The 15,822-nt window shown below is 40.6% G+C and overlaps 1 protein-coding gene across 1 annotated transcript in view; it reads left to right on the top strand.

Annotated features, from left to right (window-relative positions):
- The window catches only part of Bbs7 (Bardet-Biedl syndrome 7), a 37,385-nt gene that overhangs the window by 14,376 nt on the left and 7,187 nt on the right, over positions 1–15,822 (top strand). Inside the window, exons 10-14 of the mRNA XM_028764524.1 lie at positions 918–1,020; positions 4,690–4,882; positions 7,390–7,464; positions 9,492–9,557; positions 14,489–14,628. Coding sequence (XP_028620357.1) covers positions 918–1,020; positions 4,690–4,882; positions 7,390–7,464; positions 9,492–9,557; positions 14,489–14,628 — 577 coding nt within the window. The remainder of the gene's footprint in view (positions 1–917; positions 1,021–4,689; positions 4,883–7,389; positions 7,465–9,491; positions 9,558–14,488; positions 14,629–15,822) is intronic.

Genomic DNA, 15,822 nt, shown 5'->3' with positions numbered 1-15,822 from the left:
GGAGAGAAGGGGAGGGGAGGAGGGGAGGAGAGGAAGGGAGGGAAGGGAGGGGGAGTGGAGAGGAGGGGGAGGGGAGAGGAGGGGAGGGGGAGGGGAGGGAAGGGAGGGGGAGGGAAGGGAGGGGAAGGGGAGGGGAGGGGAGAGGAAAGAGACTTGGTATATGGTATATAATACACGTGCTTTCAAAGCCTGACACCTGAGTTCCATCCTCAGATGCCATATTGGGAGGAGGAGAACCAATTCCTGCTTGTTGTCTGACCTCTTTCACACAGGTGCTCTGCCATATTTCCCTTTAGGCCTCTCTCCCTATCCAAATAAACGTAATATTTTAAAAAATAAGAAAAATGGCTGGGGATAGAGCTCAGTGGTTTTATTGCCTCAAACGTGTAGGGCCCTGTGTTAGAGCTAAAATTTGAACAATATCGTGAAGACAGCTTAGCCTGTCTCTAGTACCTTTAAAACTAAATTATATTGTTCAATTTAAAGAGGAAATATTTACTAAAATCAGGACTATGTTTTGGCCTAATGCATTTCATATAAAAATTTAATTTTGAAGTTTAAAAAATTCTCAGAGTAGTCATACCAGTGCAAATTTCCATGTCAATAAATAGCCACAGCCAAGTCTGCTTTGTCAGCTATATTTGAATTTGCTAGAATGTACTGACTTATACCATACTTGAAAACTGAAGTTTTTAAGAATTGAAAGATTTAGCACTTCAAGGAAAACATAATGTCATGAAATGATTGGGTACTTCCTTTATGTTGTGAATATTTTTCAGCTTGAATTTTTTGTTCCAATTCTAAGAAGCCCTGGGCTTTTAGGTCAATGATGGTTGACAAAGTGGGGTGTAATTAGGGGTTCTACCTGCTATTTCACTCAGCACTAAGTCACATGTGATTGTAATTCATCTTTCCAGGCTGGGTGACAGGGCTGACTACAGAGCCTACTCATAAGGAAAGTGGGCCAGGAGAAGAACTAAAACTTAATCAGGAAATGCAGAATAAGATTTCTTCTTTAAGGTAATGTTTTTTTCTTTGCTGTTTCCAATCTCAACATCTGTACTTGTTTCTTTTTGTTAATCATAGGACCAGGTGCTTTATTTTATTGGTAGGAATGATACATCACATAAAAGTTATATAGACTTGAGAAAATTAGCCATAAGTGCTGATTAATATTTTGAGTTTGAAATATACCTTCCCTATGCATTATTCTTTTTGTTTTTGTTTTCTGGGACACAGTCTCACATAGCCCAGGGTATTCCCTAACTCATTCTGTAGCTGAAGTTGCCCTTGAACTCCTGACCCTCTTGTTTCTGCCTCTTTGGTGCTAGATCCCAGGTGTGCTGTACCACATCCATCTGGGGCATTCTTCTGTCCTACTGATCCAGAATTGCATTGTTTTCATTTGCTTAGCTGTAGGTAGTTACAGTGTTTTGCTTCTGTTTTCCCAAAGCATTACAAATAAACAAACAGAAGTGACTAGAGTTTTTCTTTAGCTCTAGTGTTGACTATTCCTTGTGAACCTTTCTGATTTGTAAAATTCTCTTGCTGGACCTGAATAGTGCTGATTCCCTTCAGTTCTGAGATTGCTTTCATGGCCCACTCAATTCAATATGTCTTGGGAAAAGTTGACCCCATGCTCACATACAATAAGGAAATGGAAGATGATAAAACTTTCATTGACTGAGCACCCTGTAGTCCTTGCTAACTTGTTAGGGAAGTGAGAGCTCACCTTTTTTCCGCATAGTTGAAGGCTACAAGAACTTTCGAGGCAAGAGATGCCACAATTACCAGTAGTGTGTTCTTGTTCATAAAGACCACTAGGAAATCATTATACAGACTAATATGTCTGATTCATTCAGGGTATCCTAGTTTCTGCAATAGGAAATAGGAAGATGGCTGAGTAGATAAAGCACTTGCCAGGAAACCATAAAGTCCAGAGTTCAGACCCCCAGAACCAGTGGAAAGAACTTGGCAGATGTGATGGCCTACCTATAATCTCAACACTCAGGAGGCAGACATGGAAGCTTGCAATCACTAGCTAGCTCGACTAACTGCAGTTACAAATTCAGGTTCAGTGAGAAATTTTGTCTCAATAAATAGTAACCAAGAAGGCCCTACATCAGTTTCTGGCCTCCACACATGTATGACACACATGCATATACACCTATATACAATGCATCTACATGCATTTTAAATATGTGGAAACACATGTATACTGAGATTTCTGAAAATTTTTTCTTTAAAAAACATAGAAATATAAAAATGAGCTTTCGCCGGGCAGTGGTGGCACACGCCTTTAATCCCAGCACTTGGGAGGCAGAGGCAGGTGGATTTCTGAGTTCGAGAGTTCGAGGCTAGCCTGGTCTACAGAGTGAGTTCCAGGACAGCCAGAGCTACACAGGGAAACCCTGTCTCAAAAAACCAAAAAAGTAAATAGATAAATAAATAAATAAATAAATAATGAGCTTTCATTTTAATCCCAGGAGTAGGGCTGTGGGGTTGCTTCTAACTGACTGCAGCATGACCAAGCCAGCTCAGTCAGTCAACAGGGTCTCAAGGGAGGGAGGGAGGGAGGATTGAAAAAGAAAAACAGTTAGACAAAATTATAACATGACTCCAGCCCATACTGAGGCTGAAGCAGCTTTATTTCTCTGAGCTTGCATTTATATCATTCTAGGTATAGACAAAAAACATGGTCAGTTCTTAGATCAAAGACAAAATAATCAACCGAAGTAATAAACAAGAAGATCACATAAGGTAGTAATTCAGCAAAGTAATAAACACAGCCCCATGGTTACTAATATTCTTATCTGAGCCCACTTCCTTGTCTGAACCTAGTGACAAATGCCAAATTCCTAGAAATGTTTCCAGAAGCTCTTTTTTTTTTAAAGATTTATTATTTTCTTTATTTCATGTATATGAATATATATATATATGTATATATATATATATATTCTGTAGCTGACTTCAGACACACCAGAAGAGAGCATCAAGATCCCATTACAGAGGGTTGTGAGCCACCATGATGTGGTTGCTGGGAATTGAACTCAGGACCTCTGGAAGAGCAGTCAGTGCTCTTAACCGCTGAGCCACTTCTCCAGCCCCAGATTTATTATTATTTTTTTAATGTGAGTGCACTGTCAGTCTCTTCAGAGACATCAGAAGAAGGCATTGGATCCCATAACAGATGGTTGTGAGCGACCATGTGGTTGCTGGGAGTTGAACTCAGGACCTTTGGAAGAGAAGTCAGTGCTCTTAATCACTGAGCCATCTCTCCAGCCCTCCAGAAGCTCTTAATAACAGTAGCTGACTCTGATTTGTCTCATGCTCTAACAGAGATGTAGTTTTGCCAGCTGCAGATAATTTCTGCAACTGTGTGACATTGGAATTCTGGGAACTTTTCAGAGAACATATAAACGCTAGGGCCCCAAGAGGCAGGTTGGTGATGGGCCTGTGTGTGTGTGTGTGTGTGTGTGTGTGTGTGTGAGTGATTTGTTAACAGTCATGCTCAAAGAAGAAACAAAAGGAAAGAAATTAGATTCAAGGATCTCTCTTTCTCCCCCTCTTCTTCCTCTTCCTCCTCCTTGTCCTCCTCCTCCTCCTATCTAGTGAGTGATAGGGGGTAAAACTAGGGGATAAACAGTGAAAAAAAGAACCCACCAAGTGGCAAAGGCCAGCTACACACATACTTTAAAAAAAAAAAGCACCAAATAGATCTAGTGACTATTAATAGTTCCTTAGTGCAATACCTAGAAGAGATTGTCAGATTCCTTGAAACTGGAGTTACAGTTGTGTGCTGCCTTGTAGGCGCTGGAAATTCAACTTGAGTCCTCTGCAAGAGCAGCAGTGATCTTCACAGCTGAGCCATCTCTCCAGCCCTCAATACCTTTTTTTTTTTTTCAGTAATGTAGTCTTCCCCTTCTTGATCATACTAGAATATAAGCTGTGTTACAAATTTTTATTCTTTTGTTCATTCATCACATGGAACACTGGAGTAAATATGTAATATTGATTAGAACTGTTGTCCTGGATAAATTAATATTTCCCTTTGTTTGCATACACCCCATTCAATCTCCTTCTCAGACCCTTCCCCCTGAATTTGGGCTAGCTACCTTCATATTGCTCCAACTGTTACTTCATTTGCATGTAACCTTTCTCTTCAACCAAAACTCCGCTTGACAGCACTCAGAGAATCTGCTGCAACAATCGATGGACTTCAGTGGCACCACTGATTCATCACCCTTGTCGTTCCCAACATGTTAATATTTGGTGACCTCCTCCCTCTTGTGTGTCTACCCTGATGACCTATAGAAAAGTGTATGTCTAACTGGCTTCATGTTTTGTTTGTCATTAGCTCTGCTGTGTGTCCTTGTATTAGTTTCTCTTCTGATCAGTGCTGTGTGCAGCTACCACCATGGTGATGTGTTGGAGTTGGTAATTTGCAGCCTGCCTTGATACAGCTCTAATAATGTTACTGTTATTGGACTCAGTGGATGTTTTAGCTTTTGGATCAATGCTAAATGATGTGGAGTCATTTGGTCAGTCATAGAAGCAAAAGTGTTCCTGTTGGTGTGAAATAGCTTAACCTCTAAACCTAGTCTTTCAAAAAGAAATATCTCATTTTTTGTACACACTGCAGGGGATCTCAAGTGTCAGTGGGAGATAAGACACTGTGTTTTCCTGCAGGAATGAATTAGAATTGCTGCAGTTTAAGGTGATTCAGGAGAGAGAAAATTACCAACAGTCTTCACAGTCAAGCCAAGCCAAGTCAACAGTCCCTTCATTCAGTGTAAATGACAAGTTCACATTGAATAAAGACGATGCTAGCTACAGCCTTGTCTTAGAGGTTCGGACTGCAATAGATAATGTCTTAATACAGGTAAGCACAATGCCTTATTTCTTAATATTAGACTGGATCTGTCTTTTTGGCAAACCAGTCATACACACTTATTATTAACAAACATTTTTAATTCTTTACAGTAACTTTAAATGTTTACAAATCTTCTGTTAGGTAGTCAGTTTACTTATAGGTTATCTTTACCCTTTATTTATTATATAACCAAAAGATGAGTGAACCTCAGTTTCCAGGAGGAATAGAAAGGACCTACAGGATTTCTTTTTTTGGCCACCTTCTAAGAGAATCTTGTTTATTTGTTTGTTTGAGACAGTGTTTCTCTATGTTACTCTGGCTGTCCTAGAACTCACTCTGTAGACCAGGCTGTCTCTGCTTCCCAAGTGCTAGGATTAAAGGCATGTACCACCATGAGCAGCAGAATCTTACCCATGATGTGGCTAAGAAAGCTCCAGTATCGCTTAGGTACCATGCCTTAGCCTGTAATTGCAGCACTTGCAGGGCTGAGGCAGAGCGATTGCTGCAAGTGAGACCTTGCCTCAAACACAAACAAAGCAGGAAAGATTCCAATATTTAATGCCTTTATTAAAATGTTTTCTGAATCTCTAGACACTAAGATGGTAGCTTACTTATTAACTCAGTAGATTCCAGCTAGGCCAATAGGCAAAGTAGAAAATCTCAAAGAGTGAATTTAGGGATAATAATGAGTAACTAACAACTAGTTTTTGGTTTTTGTTTTTAATTTAAGTTAGAAAGTAGCCATAAAACAGAAAAAGATAAATGAAAAATAATTAGATGAAAACCCATAAAAATGAGAGGGTATTAAATTGAAAGAAGGAAATATATCTGTCGAAAAGATGCAATAAAGAAATCAATTATTAATGAATTAGAAGAAACCTTCTTCAGTTGTGTTAGTTCTCAGGCTGCCACACTGAACCTCTCTAGGAGCTCCAGTCCCTCACACCACAGGGCAGCAGCTTTCTCTTAGAAACTGCTCTGCTGAAGAGGTCGCACAGTTGTCTACATAGCAGAAGAAATTCAGCTTGATAAACGTGAGGTGTCGGCTGGGGAAGCCGTCGGCTGGGGGATGGCTTGGTTGCTGAAGTGCTTGCTGTGCAAGCATTAGGACTTGGGTGAGCATCCATAGGTGGCTGTTTCTAGAACCCCAGCACTAGGCAGAGAGAAGTAAACCCTGTGGCTTTCTGGTCAGTTCGCCTAGCTAGTTGGCTTAGTGAGAGACTCAGTCTCAAAAACAAAGGGGGAAAATGACCAAAAAAGACACCTACACATGCTTGAACATGCACACATTCATTATCCACACCCCACACTTATACTCAGGATGGCTCCATGATTAAAGCCCATGATAACCTCTTCTCATTAATAAAAACAAACAAACAAACAAACAAAAAGATTATTCTTTAACGAGATTGTGGGAAAAACCACACGCGGGGGTGCCCTGGACCCACAGGGGAGCGACCTGCTGATGGGAGGGCGGCGGAGCCCTACAGGCTTTCCCACCAGCAGGTCCCACATAAAACGAGAAGGTCTAGGGTTCCAAAGGCTGAAAGCTTTGTCAGCAGCAGGTCCCAGAAAACACGTGGAGTCCGTGGGTTTAAGAAAGTCCAAGAAGTTTATTGTTCATGGTGTGATAGTTGGCTCTAGATGTGCCCCCGCCCCACCCTGTGAAAGGCAGGAGGAGTTAGCTTAAATAGGGAGGAGGAAAGAGGAGGGACTGGGGAAAGGAATGACTTAATTAGCTATGCCCCCCCTTTAGATAACTCATGAATATGGAAATCTCTGTTAGTCACGCCCTCTACCTGGAAGGTGACGCAAAACTTCTCTGGGAGGGGCTACTTTGAGCCAAATGGAGATATAGTAGGCCGCATGTAGCGGGTAGTCTGGAATCCGGGAGCGTGGGGAGATAGAGCCGTCTCTGACAGGCCATGCCCCTGTTGGGTCCCTGGTTATCTCAAACCCAGTGCTCTACTGGGAAGACCAAACCATCCCTTTGCGGCCCCACAGGAGATAAGAGTGTTCTGTGATTTCTGATAAACTAAATATTAAAGAATACATGATTATAAAATAAATGTATTCTTTATTGGGCTTACTTTCTAGCAATATAAACCATTAGCTGGGCATGGTGGTACACAGTTATAATCCCAACACTCAGAAATGTGAGGAGGACCCAAAGTTTTAAGGCCAGCCTCCCTGGTAAGACCCTTTTTCAAAAACCAAATGGAGAAGCCAGGAGTGAAGCATGCCTTTTAATCCCAGAAGTGGAAAGGCAGAGGTGGGCACATTGGTGTAAGCTCGAGGTCAGCCTGGTCTATGTATAGAGTTCTCCACTGGCTAGCAGTACATGGTGAGAGCTTGTCTCTAACACCACCACCAGACAGGGAAGAAGGAGTGTATGCCAACTCTCACATTTGAAGGCATATATGAACTATAACTAGGGAGAATCCTTAGAGTAAACATTCTGTGGATACTTTAAGGTTTTCTGTCTGAACCTTTCTGCTTTTAAATATTTGCTATAGAGTGATGTTCCAATAGATCTGCTTGATGTGGATAAGAATTCTGCTGTTGTGAGCTTTAGCAGCTGTGATACAGAGGTGAGTTAACAAAAACAAAAACAAAACAAAACAACAAACAAAACCCTTCCTGTCTTGGTTTGTGTTGCTCCACTGAGTGACATCTGTAAGTGCTGTCAGGGTTCGAAGCTGCTGCTTGCATAGTTTCCATGCGGGCTTTTCTCTTAGAATCTGCCTGTCCTTCTCTGTCCTCAGAAGTCCTGACCCTGAGGCCTTGGCCAGGCTCCCGGAGGCTCTCAGCCCTGCACTCGTGTCCCTGTCCTTCTGGTAACTCACTCTAGGCCCTATCGTGGCCTGCTACACAGCTTATCCCTTTAGCTTCCCTGCTTCCAGTCTTGGCTCTCACCTCAAGACTGCTGTGTGCTGCCACCAGAGGGATAAGGCACAAATGTCACGGAATCATTTCCCAAAACCTTTTAAAGGGTCTAGTTTCCTGTTGGATATAAGTCTAGATCTTGATTGTGCCTAGAAGTGTTTCTCTGTTTCAGCTCTTCAATTATATCCCAACTTACCTCTCAGCAGGTGCTACCTCTCCTTTCATGTACAGTCATGTCATGCCAAAGAAGCCCTTCAAAGTTTTTCCTGAAAACACTATGGTTTTGTACATACATTAGCATATATCTGTTCCTTTCCCTGTTCTTTCTGGTACACTCTGGGGCTTCTCAGATGCTGACAGAAAGCTGTCATTCAGTGGGCTTTTGTTGAGCCCTTAGTCTCTGTGACATACCTGTAACTAGATGATGCTATCATTGGGGGCCATGCCTGCTGTACCACTTTCTTCTCATTCATACTGCCAGAAAGCAGTTTCAGAGCAGGGTGTGAATCCTGAAGAGAACTTAAGAGACAAGAGAAAACCCATATTAGATGCACTAGAGAAGATGACCAGAGAAGAGATGGTGACTGGATTTGGTAGGTAGTTATGTGCATATTTTTAAAGGCAGTAATACAGATGAGGGTGTAACTCAGAGGTAGAATGCTTGCTTAGCATGTTCTGGATATGATCCCAGAACTACCAAAGGAAATAAGAAAAGAAATTTAAAGCATAGATTAAGAAAAAGTTGAAAACTACATGAAGTATGAAGTGCTTATTTTGCTCATTTATTTACTGTTGGGGCAGAATGTCAGTGGATAACATGGCTTGGCTGAAACCTTCTATGTAGCCCTGGCTAGCCTCAAACCCAGTGGTCTATCTGCCTCTGTCTCCCATTGCTGGGATTAAAGGTGTGCATTACCATTCCCAGCAGATAAGTTTATTTTAACTATAACTTCATAGTAAACATTTTCCTTTTGTTAAGTGGAGAAATTTTAAATCATTCACGTCATTGATATAAGGTTCATCATGATTTTTATGAGTAAACATGAAGAGCCTGCTTATATAAAAACAAATCTAATGAACTGGTTATGGTGGCTCACACCTTTAGTCCCAGCACTTGGAGGTGGCAGGGGCTCAAGTTCACCCTTAGCTAGTTAGCAGTTACCCTGTCTCACCCACCCCCCAAGAGAATAACAAGTGTAATAAATATTTTTATTCTGGATTTGCTCTGATAGAGTAAGGAATGTATGTGGGGTCTGAGATGTAGCCCAGATGGTAGAGTGCTTGCATGAACAGAGCCCAGGGCTCCATACCCTGCACTTCCTGAACCTGGCATAGCTGTTTAAGCCTGTGATCTCACCACTCTGGAGCAAACAGGAGGCTCCGAAGTCCTAGGTATGCCTGGGTACAGAGCTATGGAAATCTAGGATGCATAGACCCTGTCTTAAAAAGCCAGTTTCATTTACATCACCATGGAAGATTTGAAAAGCTTATTTTATGCTAATTTAAAATTTGTTTCCTGGACTGTGGCTTCTTAAAAAATTTTGGGAATTTGAACTATTTTAAAAAGTAGGAAGACAAATAGTCATCTCCACATAGCTATCACTTTCAGTGTATGGCCCCCTCCTCACCATCTTCTTGCTGTTCCTATTTTTTTTTAAGTGAACATTACTCAAGTAAATAGCAAACTATTGCTAATGGTGTTTTGTTGTTTCTCAACTTTAAATTCTTCCAGTCAAACGACAACTTTCTTCTTGCCACTTATCGATGCCAGGCAAATACCACCAGGCTGGAGCTCAAGGTAAAATTGCAAGAACAAGTCTTACAAGTTTGGGGTTGTAACTTTGTGTATTTATGTGTCTCTGTACATGTGTGTGCATGCACTCACCCACCTCTCCAGCCTCATTACCTTTATTTTTGAATGTCTGAACTTGTCTTACATATGCTATCATTCTGCTGCACTGAAATTCTCTGTGAAATGAATCTGTGTGAAGAATGATCAGTGGGGTTTTAGTTTATCCTAGGCACCACACATGTTAAGTTAGTGCTCAATCAGTAACCTTCTATGGAACCATTGCTCTGGAAGTTCCCTCCTACGGGAATTTTCTAGATTTATTTCCTTTTAGCAGGGGATGGATAGTGGGGACTAAGTTTGGTCTTAACTTTGTAGCCCAGGCTGGATTTGAACTTTGCCAGTTAGTCTCCAGAGTGCTGTGATTACAATGTGTGCACCATGCTTGGCTTTGCTGGTTCTATTCTGGAAAGTCCAAGCATGCTTGGAGTGGTGATTAACCCATAGCAATCTTGTTTTATATCATTTGCCATCTAAACTCATTCTGAAGCAAATACAGTGGATTTATATTTTATTTGTAAATATTTTAGCATATTTAAAAGATGAGTGTTCTTTTAAAAAAATAATACTATTTTCAATCAAAATTGGACAATTACTTATTATTAAGTATAATGTTTAAATTCTACTGATTCACTTTTATATATTTATCTATTCATGGTTTAAATATAACAGAATTATTGAAATTGTGTAGTCATTGTATTTTCCTACTGTGTAGATTTTGCTGATTGAATTCTAGTCATTTAATTACCTTTATCCCAGGCCTAGTGACACACACCTTTAGTCCTAGTGCTTAGGAAGGAGAGGCAGGAGGACCTCTATGAGTTCTAGGCCAGTCTAATCTACACAGTGAGTTCCATGACAGCCAGGACCACATAAAAGAGAACCTACATAAAAAACAAACAACAACAAATACACACAAATGGATAATTATTACCTTCTATTCTGGTGAAAATTTTAAAGTTCTTTTGTTTAGTCTTTGTTTTTTAGTGCTGGCCTTTAACTCACTTGTTTTTTTTTTTTTTTCTCTTTCATAATTTTATGTCACCAAGCAAAAATATATCAGTACATTTGAAAAGTAATGTTCTTTGTTAAAAAGTTGAGCATAATAATATTAAATTCAAAAAAAGGAAAAAATAATGCCTGAAAAGGGCCCCAGGAAAATTATGAAAGAGAAAAAAAAGCCAGGTGAATTCAAGGCCATCTTGGGGTACAGAGATATATCCTGGCACAAATAATGGGAAGGGAGAGGAGAAATAAATGGAGGGAAGGGACAAAGAAAAGAAAGGGGAAGAGAAGGAGGAAGAAGAAAATAAGACAGGACTTTTCTATGAATGCAGCCCATTTCAAACTGTCATCGTGTTTTTTTAATTAATGTTTTTATTTAACATGTTAAAATTGGTGTTGGTACAACTGGTTCCATCTAGAAAAATTAAATGAATTCTTTCTTTCCTTCTTTCTTTCTTTTTTCTTTAATATTGAAAAAGGAGAAAGTTGAATGTTGGAAATGAAGCAAAGATGTCTAATTTAGCAGTCTTAGTTAGGGTTTTACTGCTGTGAGCAGACACCATGACCAAAGCAACTCTTATAAGGACAACACAAAGGCTGTTTCCACTCCCCATTGGCAGCATTACTTAGCAGATAGCCTGTGGCTGGCATCTCAAAAATCTCAGGGTCTCCAAGGCAACTTCAATGTTACAGCTTCATGTTTCATGTCTGGAATCCACACATGATCTTCTGGGCTCCTCCAAAGGGCTTGTGTCACTTCTCCAGCTCTGCCCTCTGTAGCACTCAAAGCTCAGGTTGATACACTGCCACTACTGTTCTTAGTGATCATCCCACGCATGGTACTAGCATCTCCAGTACATTGTGGTCTTCTTCTGCAACTAGACTTCACCAATAGCCTCTCATACGCTCTCTTCATAGTGCCAAGCCTCAAATCATTTGCATGACCCCTCCAGTCCTGGGCCGTCAACTGCAACTGAGGCTGCACCTTCACCAATGGCCTTCCATGGCCTCTCACAGTGCCAAGCCTCAGCTGCTCTTCATGCATTCAAAACCAGTACCACCTGGGTGACTCTTACACATTACCAAGTACAGCTGCAGCACGAGGTACAAACCATGGCTATTTCTGGAACAACAGCTTCTTTGTGCTCTCAGAAAACACTTCTCAAAAGACTTCACCTCAGTAATGCTAGTCTGATCTTAATTCCTGCTAATTACTTAGCTCCAGCTAACCAGCATCAGTTGTCCCAGTAGTCCCTTTTATGGCCAAAGCTGCCAAGTTCTGCTGCTTGCAGGGGCTGGAACCTGGACCCCTTGTTCTATTACATTATTACCAGCTTTTCATTTTCCAAATCCTTCACTGCCTAAGTTTGGCTGTCCTGGATCTTGCTGTGTAGACTGACCTTGAGCTCTGAGATCTGCATGCCTGTCTCCTGAGATTAAAGGTGTGCACCACCACACCTGGACTTTTCTTCACCTAGAACTTGCTCTGTCCCAGGCTGGCTTTGAACTCAAGAGATCTGCTTGGCTTTGTCTTCTGGGACTAAAGGTGTGTACCACCATGCCTGGATCTAAATTTAGCTGGTTAGGATCTTGCCCCAAAGTCCCTCTCCCTTAATCTGTTATCTCCTGGAATTCAGGAGGATTCAGCTCCATTTCACATCCTGGTACCCCTTTAATATTTGAACCATATATTTTATATTTTTCCTTTCCAAGCTTGCTACGCTTGTTCAAAATGCTCTTCATGAGACTTAACAGAGAACAAGGTCTCTGCTGGGCTTTTTGAGACTTCCTTTGTCAATGCAATTAATCTCTTTACCTTAGCCTCAGGCAGACTCTTCATACAAGGGCAAAAAGCACCCACGTTCTTCACCAAAATACCACAAAAACAGACTCACAGCCACATGTTAAAATTCTTCTACTCTTCTACCTCTAGAACCAGGCTTCCACTGTTCAAATCACCCTCAGAAACAAAGTCTTCCATATTCCTACTAGGATGGCCTATCAAACCCCACTTAAACCATTCCATGGCTTTCCAAATCCAAAGTCTAAACTCCACATTCTTCCAAACGAAAGCATGGTCAGGCCTATCACAGCAATACCCCAGTCCCAGTACCAACATCTGTCATAGTTAGGGTTTAACTGCTGTGAACAGACTCCATGACCAAGACAACTCTTATAAGCACATTTAATTGGGACTGGCTTACAGGTTCAAAGGTTTAGTCCATTATCATCAAAGCAGGAACATGGCAGCATCCAGGCAGGCATGGTGCAGAAGGAGCTGAGAGTTCTGCATCTCCATCTGAAGGCTGCTAGCAGGATACTGGCTTCCAGGCAGCTAGGATGAGGTCTTAAAGTTCTCCCCACAGTGACACACTTACTCCAACAAGGCCACCCCTTCTAATAGTGCCACTCCCTGGGCCAAGCATATACAAACCATCACACTAGCTGAAACACATCCATGCAGAGTTGCATGCATCTCAGTTTATACATGAATAGAGCCATACAAAGGAACAATGGTCTAGATGGCTGAGAAGTCAAAGTTTAAGGACTCACACATTTGTCCTACTTTTCCATACTGTATAATTTTAAAATAATGAATCTGAATTGCCATATTCAATATTAAAACAATTTTATAAATATCTTACATTTATTTTAATGCTCTTTTTTATTATAGAAGATTTGTGCTACCAATGTCAGCTTACCTTTTTTGGTTTTGGTTTTGGTTTTGGTTTTTTTGAGACAGGGTTTCTCTGTGTAGCCCTGGCTGTCCTGGAACTCACTCTGTAGACCAGGCTGGCCTCGAACTCAGAAATCCACCTGCCTCTGCCTCCCAAGTGCTGGGATTAAAGGCGTGCACCACCACTGCCCGGCTATATCTATTTTTGTTTGTTTGTTTGTTTGTTTGTTTTGTTTTGTTGTTTGAGACTGGTCTTTCTACATAGTCTTAGAACTCACTATGTAGGCAAGGCTGGTCTTGAACTCACAGAGATCTGCCTGCCTCTGTTTCCCAAGTGCTGTGATCAAAGGCATGTGCCACTATAACTGGCTCTTTCTGTATTCTTATTCATCATCTTTGTTAAAAATTTCACCTTTTTCCTTTCCACACTTGTAAAGAATTTTGTTTTAAACATTAAATTATATTTAACACTTAGATAAAGATTATTTTCTTCATGTACTGGAAAAGCATGAACTAAAATCTCAGTTACAGAAGTTACTTTTGTGGCATGAAAGAGAACTGGCAAGACAAGTTAAAGAGGCAGTGCACTCTGATATTATGCATTTGCAGATTAGTAAGTCAGTCTTTGTTTCAACTCTCTCTAGATACAACCAGCCATATCAAAATAACCTGGAAGGATATTCCAGTCCAGGTGTAACTGGTTATAATATGCTCTCTACTTTCTTTCCTGGAAATATTTATTTCTGTGAATTGTAACAATACCTCTGTATAATCCCCAAGTCTGGGAAAAACAAAGTATTTTAATTTAGTTTTAGTTATTTCAAAAATTTGCTTTTCTATTTGACAAAATGCCCAGTTTTTATTATTTTTCTTCTGAATATTTAAGTATATTATACACACATCCTTTGGACATACAGGGTACTATCTGAGAATGAGCATCTGACCTTTGATTGATGAGTCTGGGACAGATGAACTGAAAATACATGATGGTAATAACTGGAAGGATGATTATTGTTGTTTAAGACTGCCGAGATCATTTGAAGTGTTCCTGTACGATCATGATGGAAAGTGTTTGAGAGATGCTTTGTATCTATCAGAATAGTCCAGGACAGACTGCACAGAAGCATTCAATACCTAAGGAAACACAGGAAAATATAGTTATGCTGCTAACTTTTTCTTTTTCCTTTTATGTTATCAGATTCGTTCAATTGAAGGCCAGTATGGCACACTCCAGGCATATGTGACTCCAAGAATCCAACCAAAAACCTGTCAGGTTCGCCAATACCACATCAAACCGCTATCACTCCATCAAAGAACTCACTTTATTGACCATGACAGGTATAGAGCTGGGGAGAGTGGTATATTTGTAAGATATTACATTATTCAGTCAAGTCTGCTTTTATTTTTATTTTGATTACATCTTATTGACTGTATGTGTTGTACGTGGGTGCGCAGGTACCACAGTGTGAATGTTGACGCCTGATGACTGTGTTAGGAGTTGGTACTCTCTCCACTGTGTGAGTCTAAGGGACTGAACTCAGGTTGCCAGATTGGCAGGAGTGTTTTCACCTGCTGAACCATCTCACCAACTCATGCCTGAATTTGTTTGTTTATTATTTTAAAAAAAAATTTTACAAAAGTTAATATTTTTCCTATCTAGATGTTTTATTTATTCTTTGAGAATTTCAGACAATATATTTTGGTCATATTTTTCCCTTCTCCCAACTGCCTTCAAATCCTCCCCCACCTGCCTATCTACCCAACTTTATGTAATCACGTTCTCCTAAAACAACAGCAAAAAGCCAAATGAACATGGAGTTCAGTTTGTCTTGGCAGACTAACTCCTTAGAATGGGGCCTGCCCTGGTGTGGTGGATATACCCAGTGTCATTCCACTGAAGAAGACTGATTTTTCTCTGTTTCAGCAGCTATTAATTTCAAATAGCTTCTATCTTAGAAACGGGGACATGATGCCCAATTCCCCACCTCTGTGCTAGGATGCTGCCTGGTGTGAGCTTTTATGCAGATCTTGTGTCAGGTATGGTTTGCATCATATGAAGTGGGCCAAAAATCCATTTTTAAGTGGTTGGCTAATCCTATAATATTTGTGCCACTATTGTACCAAAGGATATATCTTGCAGGCAGGTAATTATTGTAGCTCACATGGATGAGACCAATTATTTCTTTTCCCTACCAGGAGCATGTATAACACCTTCCAGCACTGGAAACACTAGCCAGTTGAGTGCCTGCTTGATTCCTCCTCATTTTATGACATAAATATGTGATATCTTTAGCAATAGGCTTTCACCACCAAGATATGGAAGATAATCAATGGCACTGGCAATATTCTGTTATGTTTGGAGATGGGGGCAAACTATAGGATCCCATTAAGCCAACAACTCCAAAGGATGAAACCCATTTCTAGTACTAGGGATTTTATTTGGTAGCATATTATGTCTAATTGGGGTATTGCTTCCCCATTTAAACTCTCTCTCTCTCTCTCTCTCTCTCTCTCTCTCTCTCTCTCTCTCTC

The sequence above is a fragment of the Grammomys surdaster genome, unplaced genomic scaffold (assembly GCF_004785775.1).
Source record: "Grammomys surdaster isolate TR1022 unplaced genomic scaffold, NIH_TR_1.0 62, whole genome shotgun sequence".
NCBI classification, from domain to species: Eukaryota; Metazoa; Chordata; class Mammalia; order Rodentia; family Muridae; genus Grammomys; species Grammomys surdaster.
Note: the sequence above shows the minus strand (reverse complement) of the source record. Positions and strands in the feature narration are given on the sequence as shown.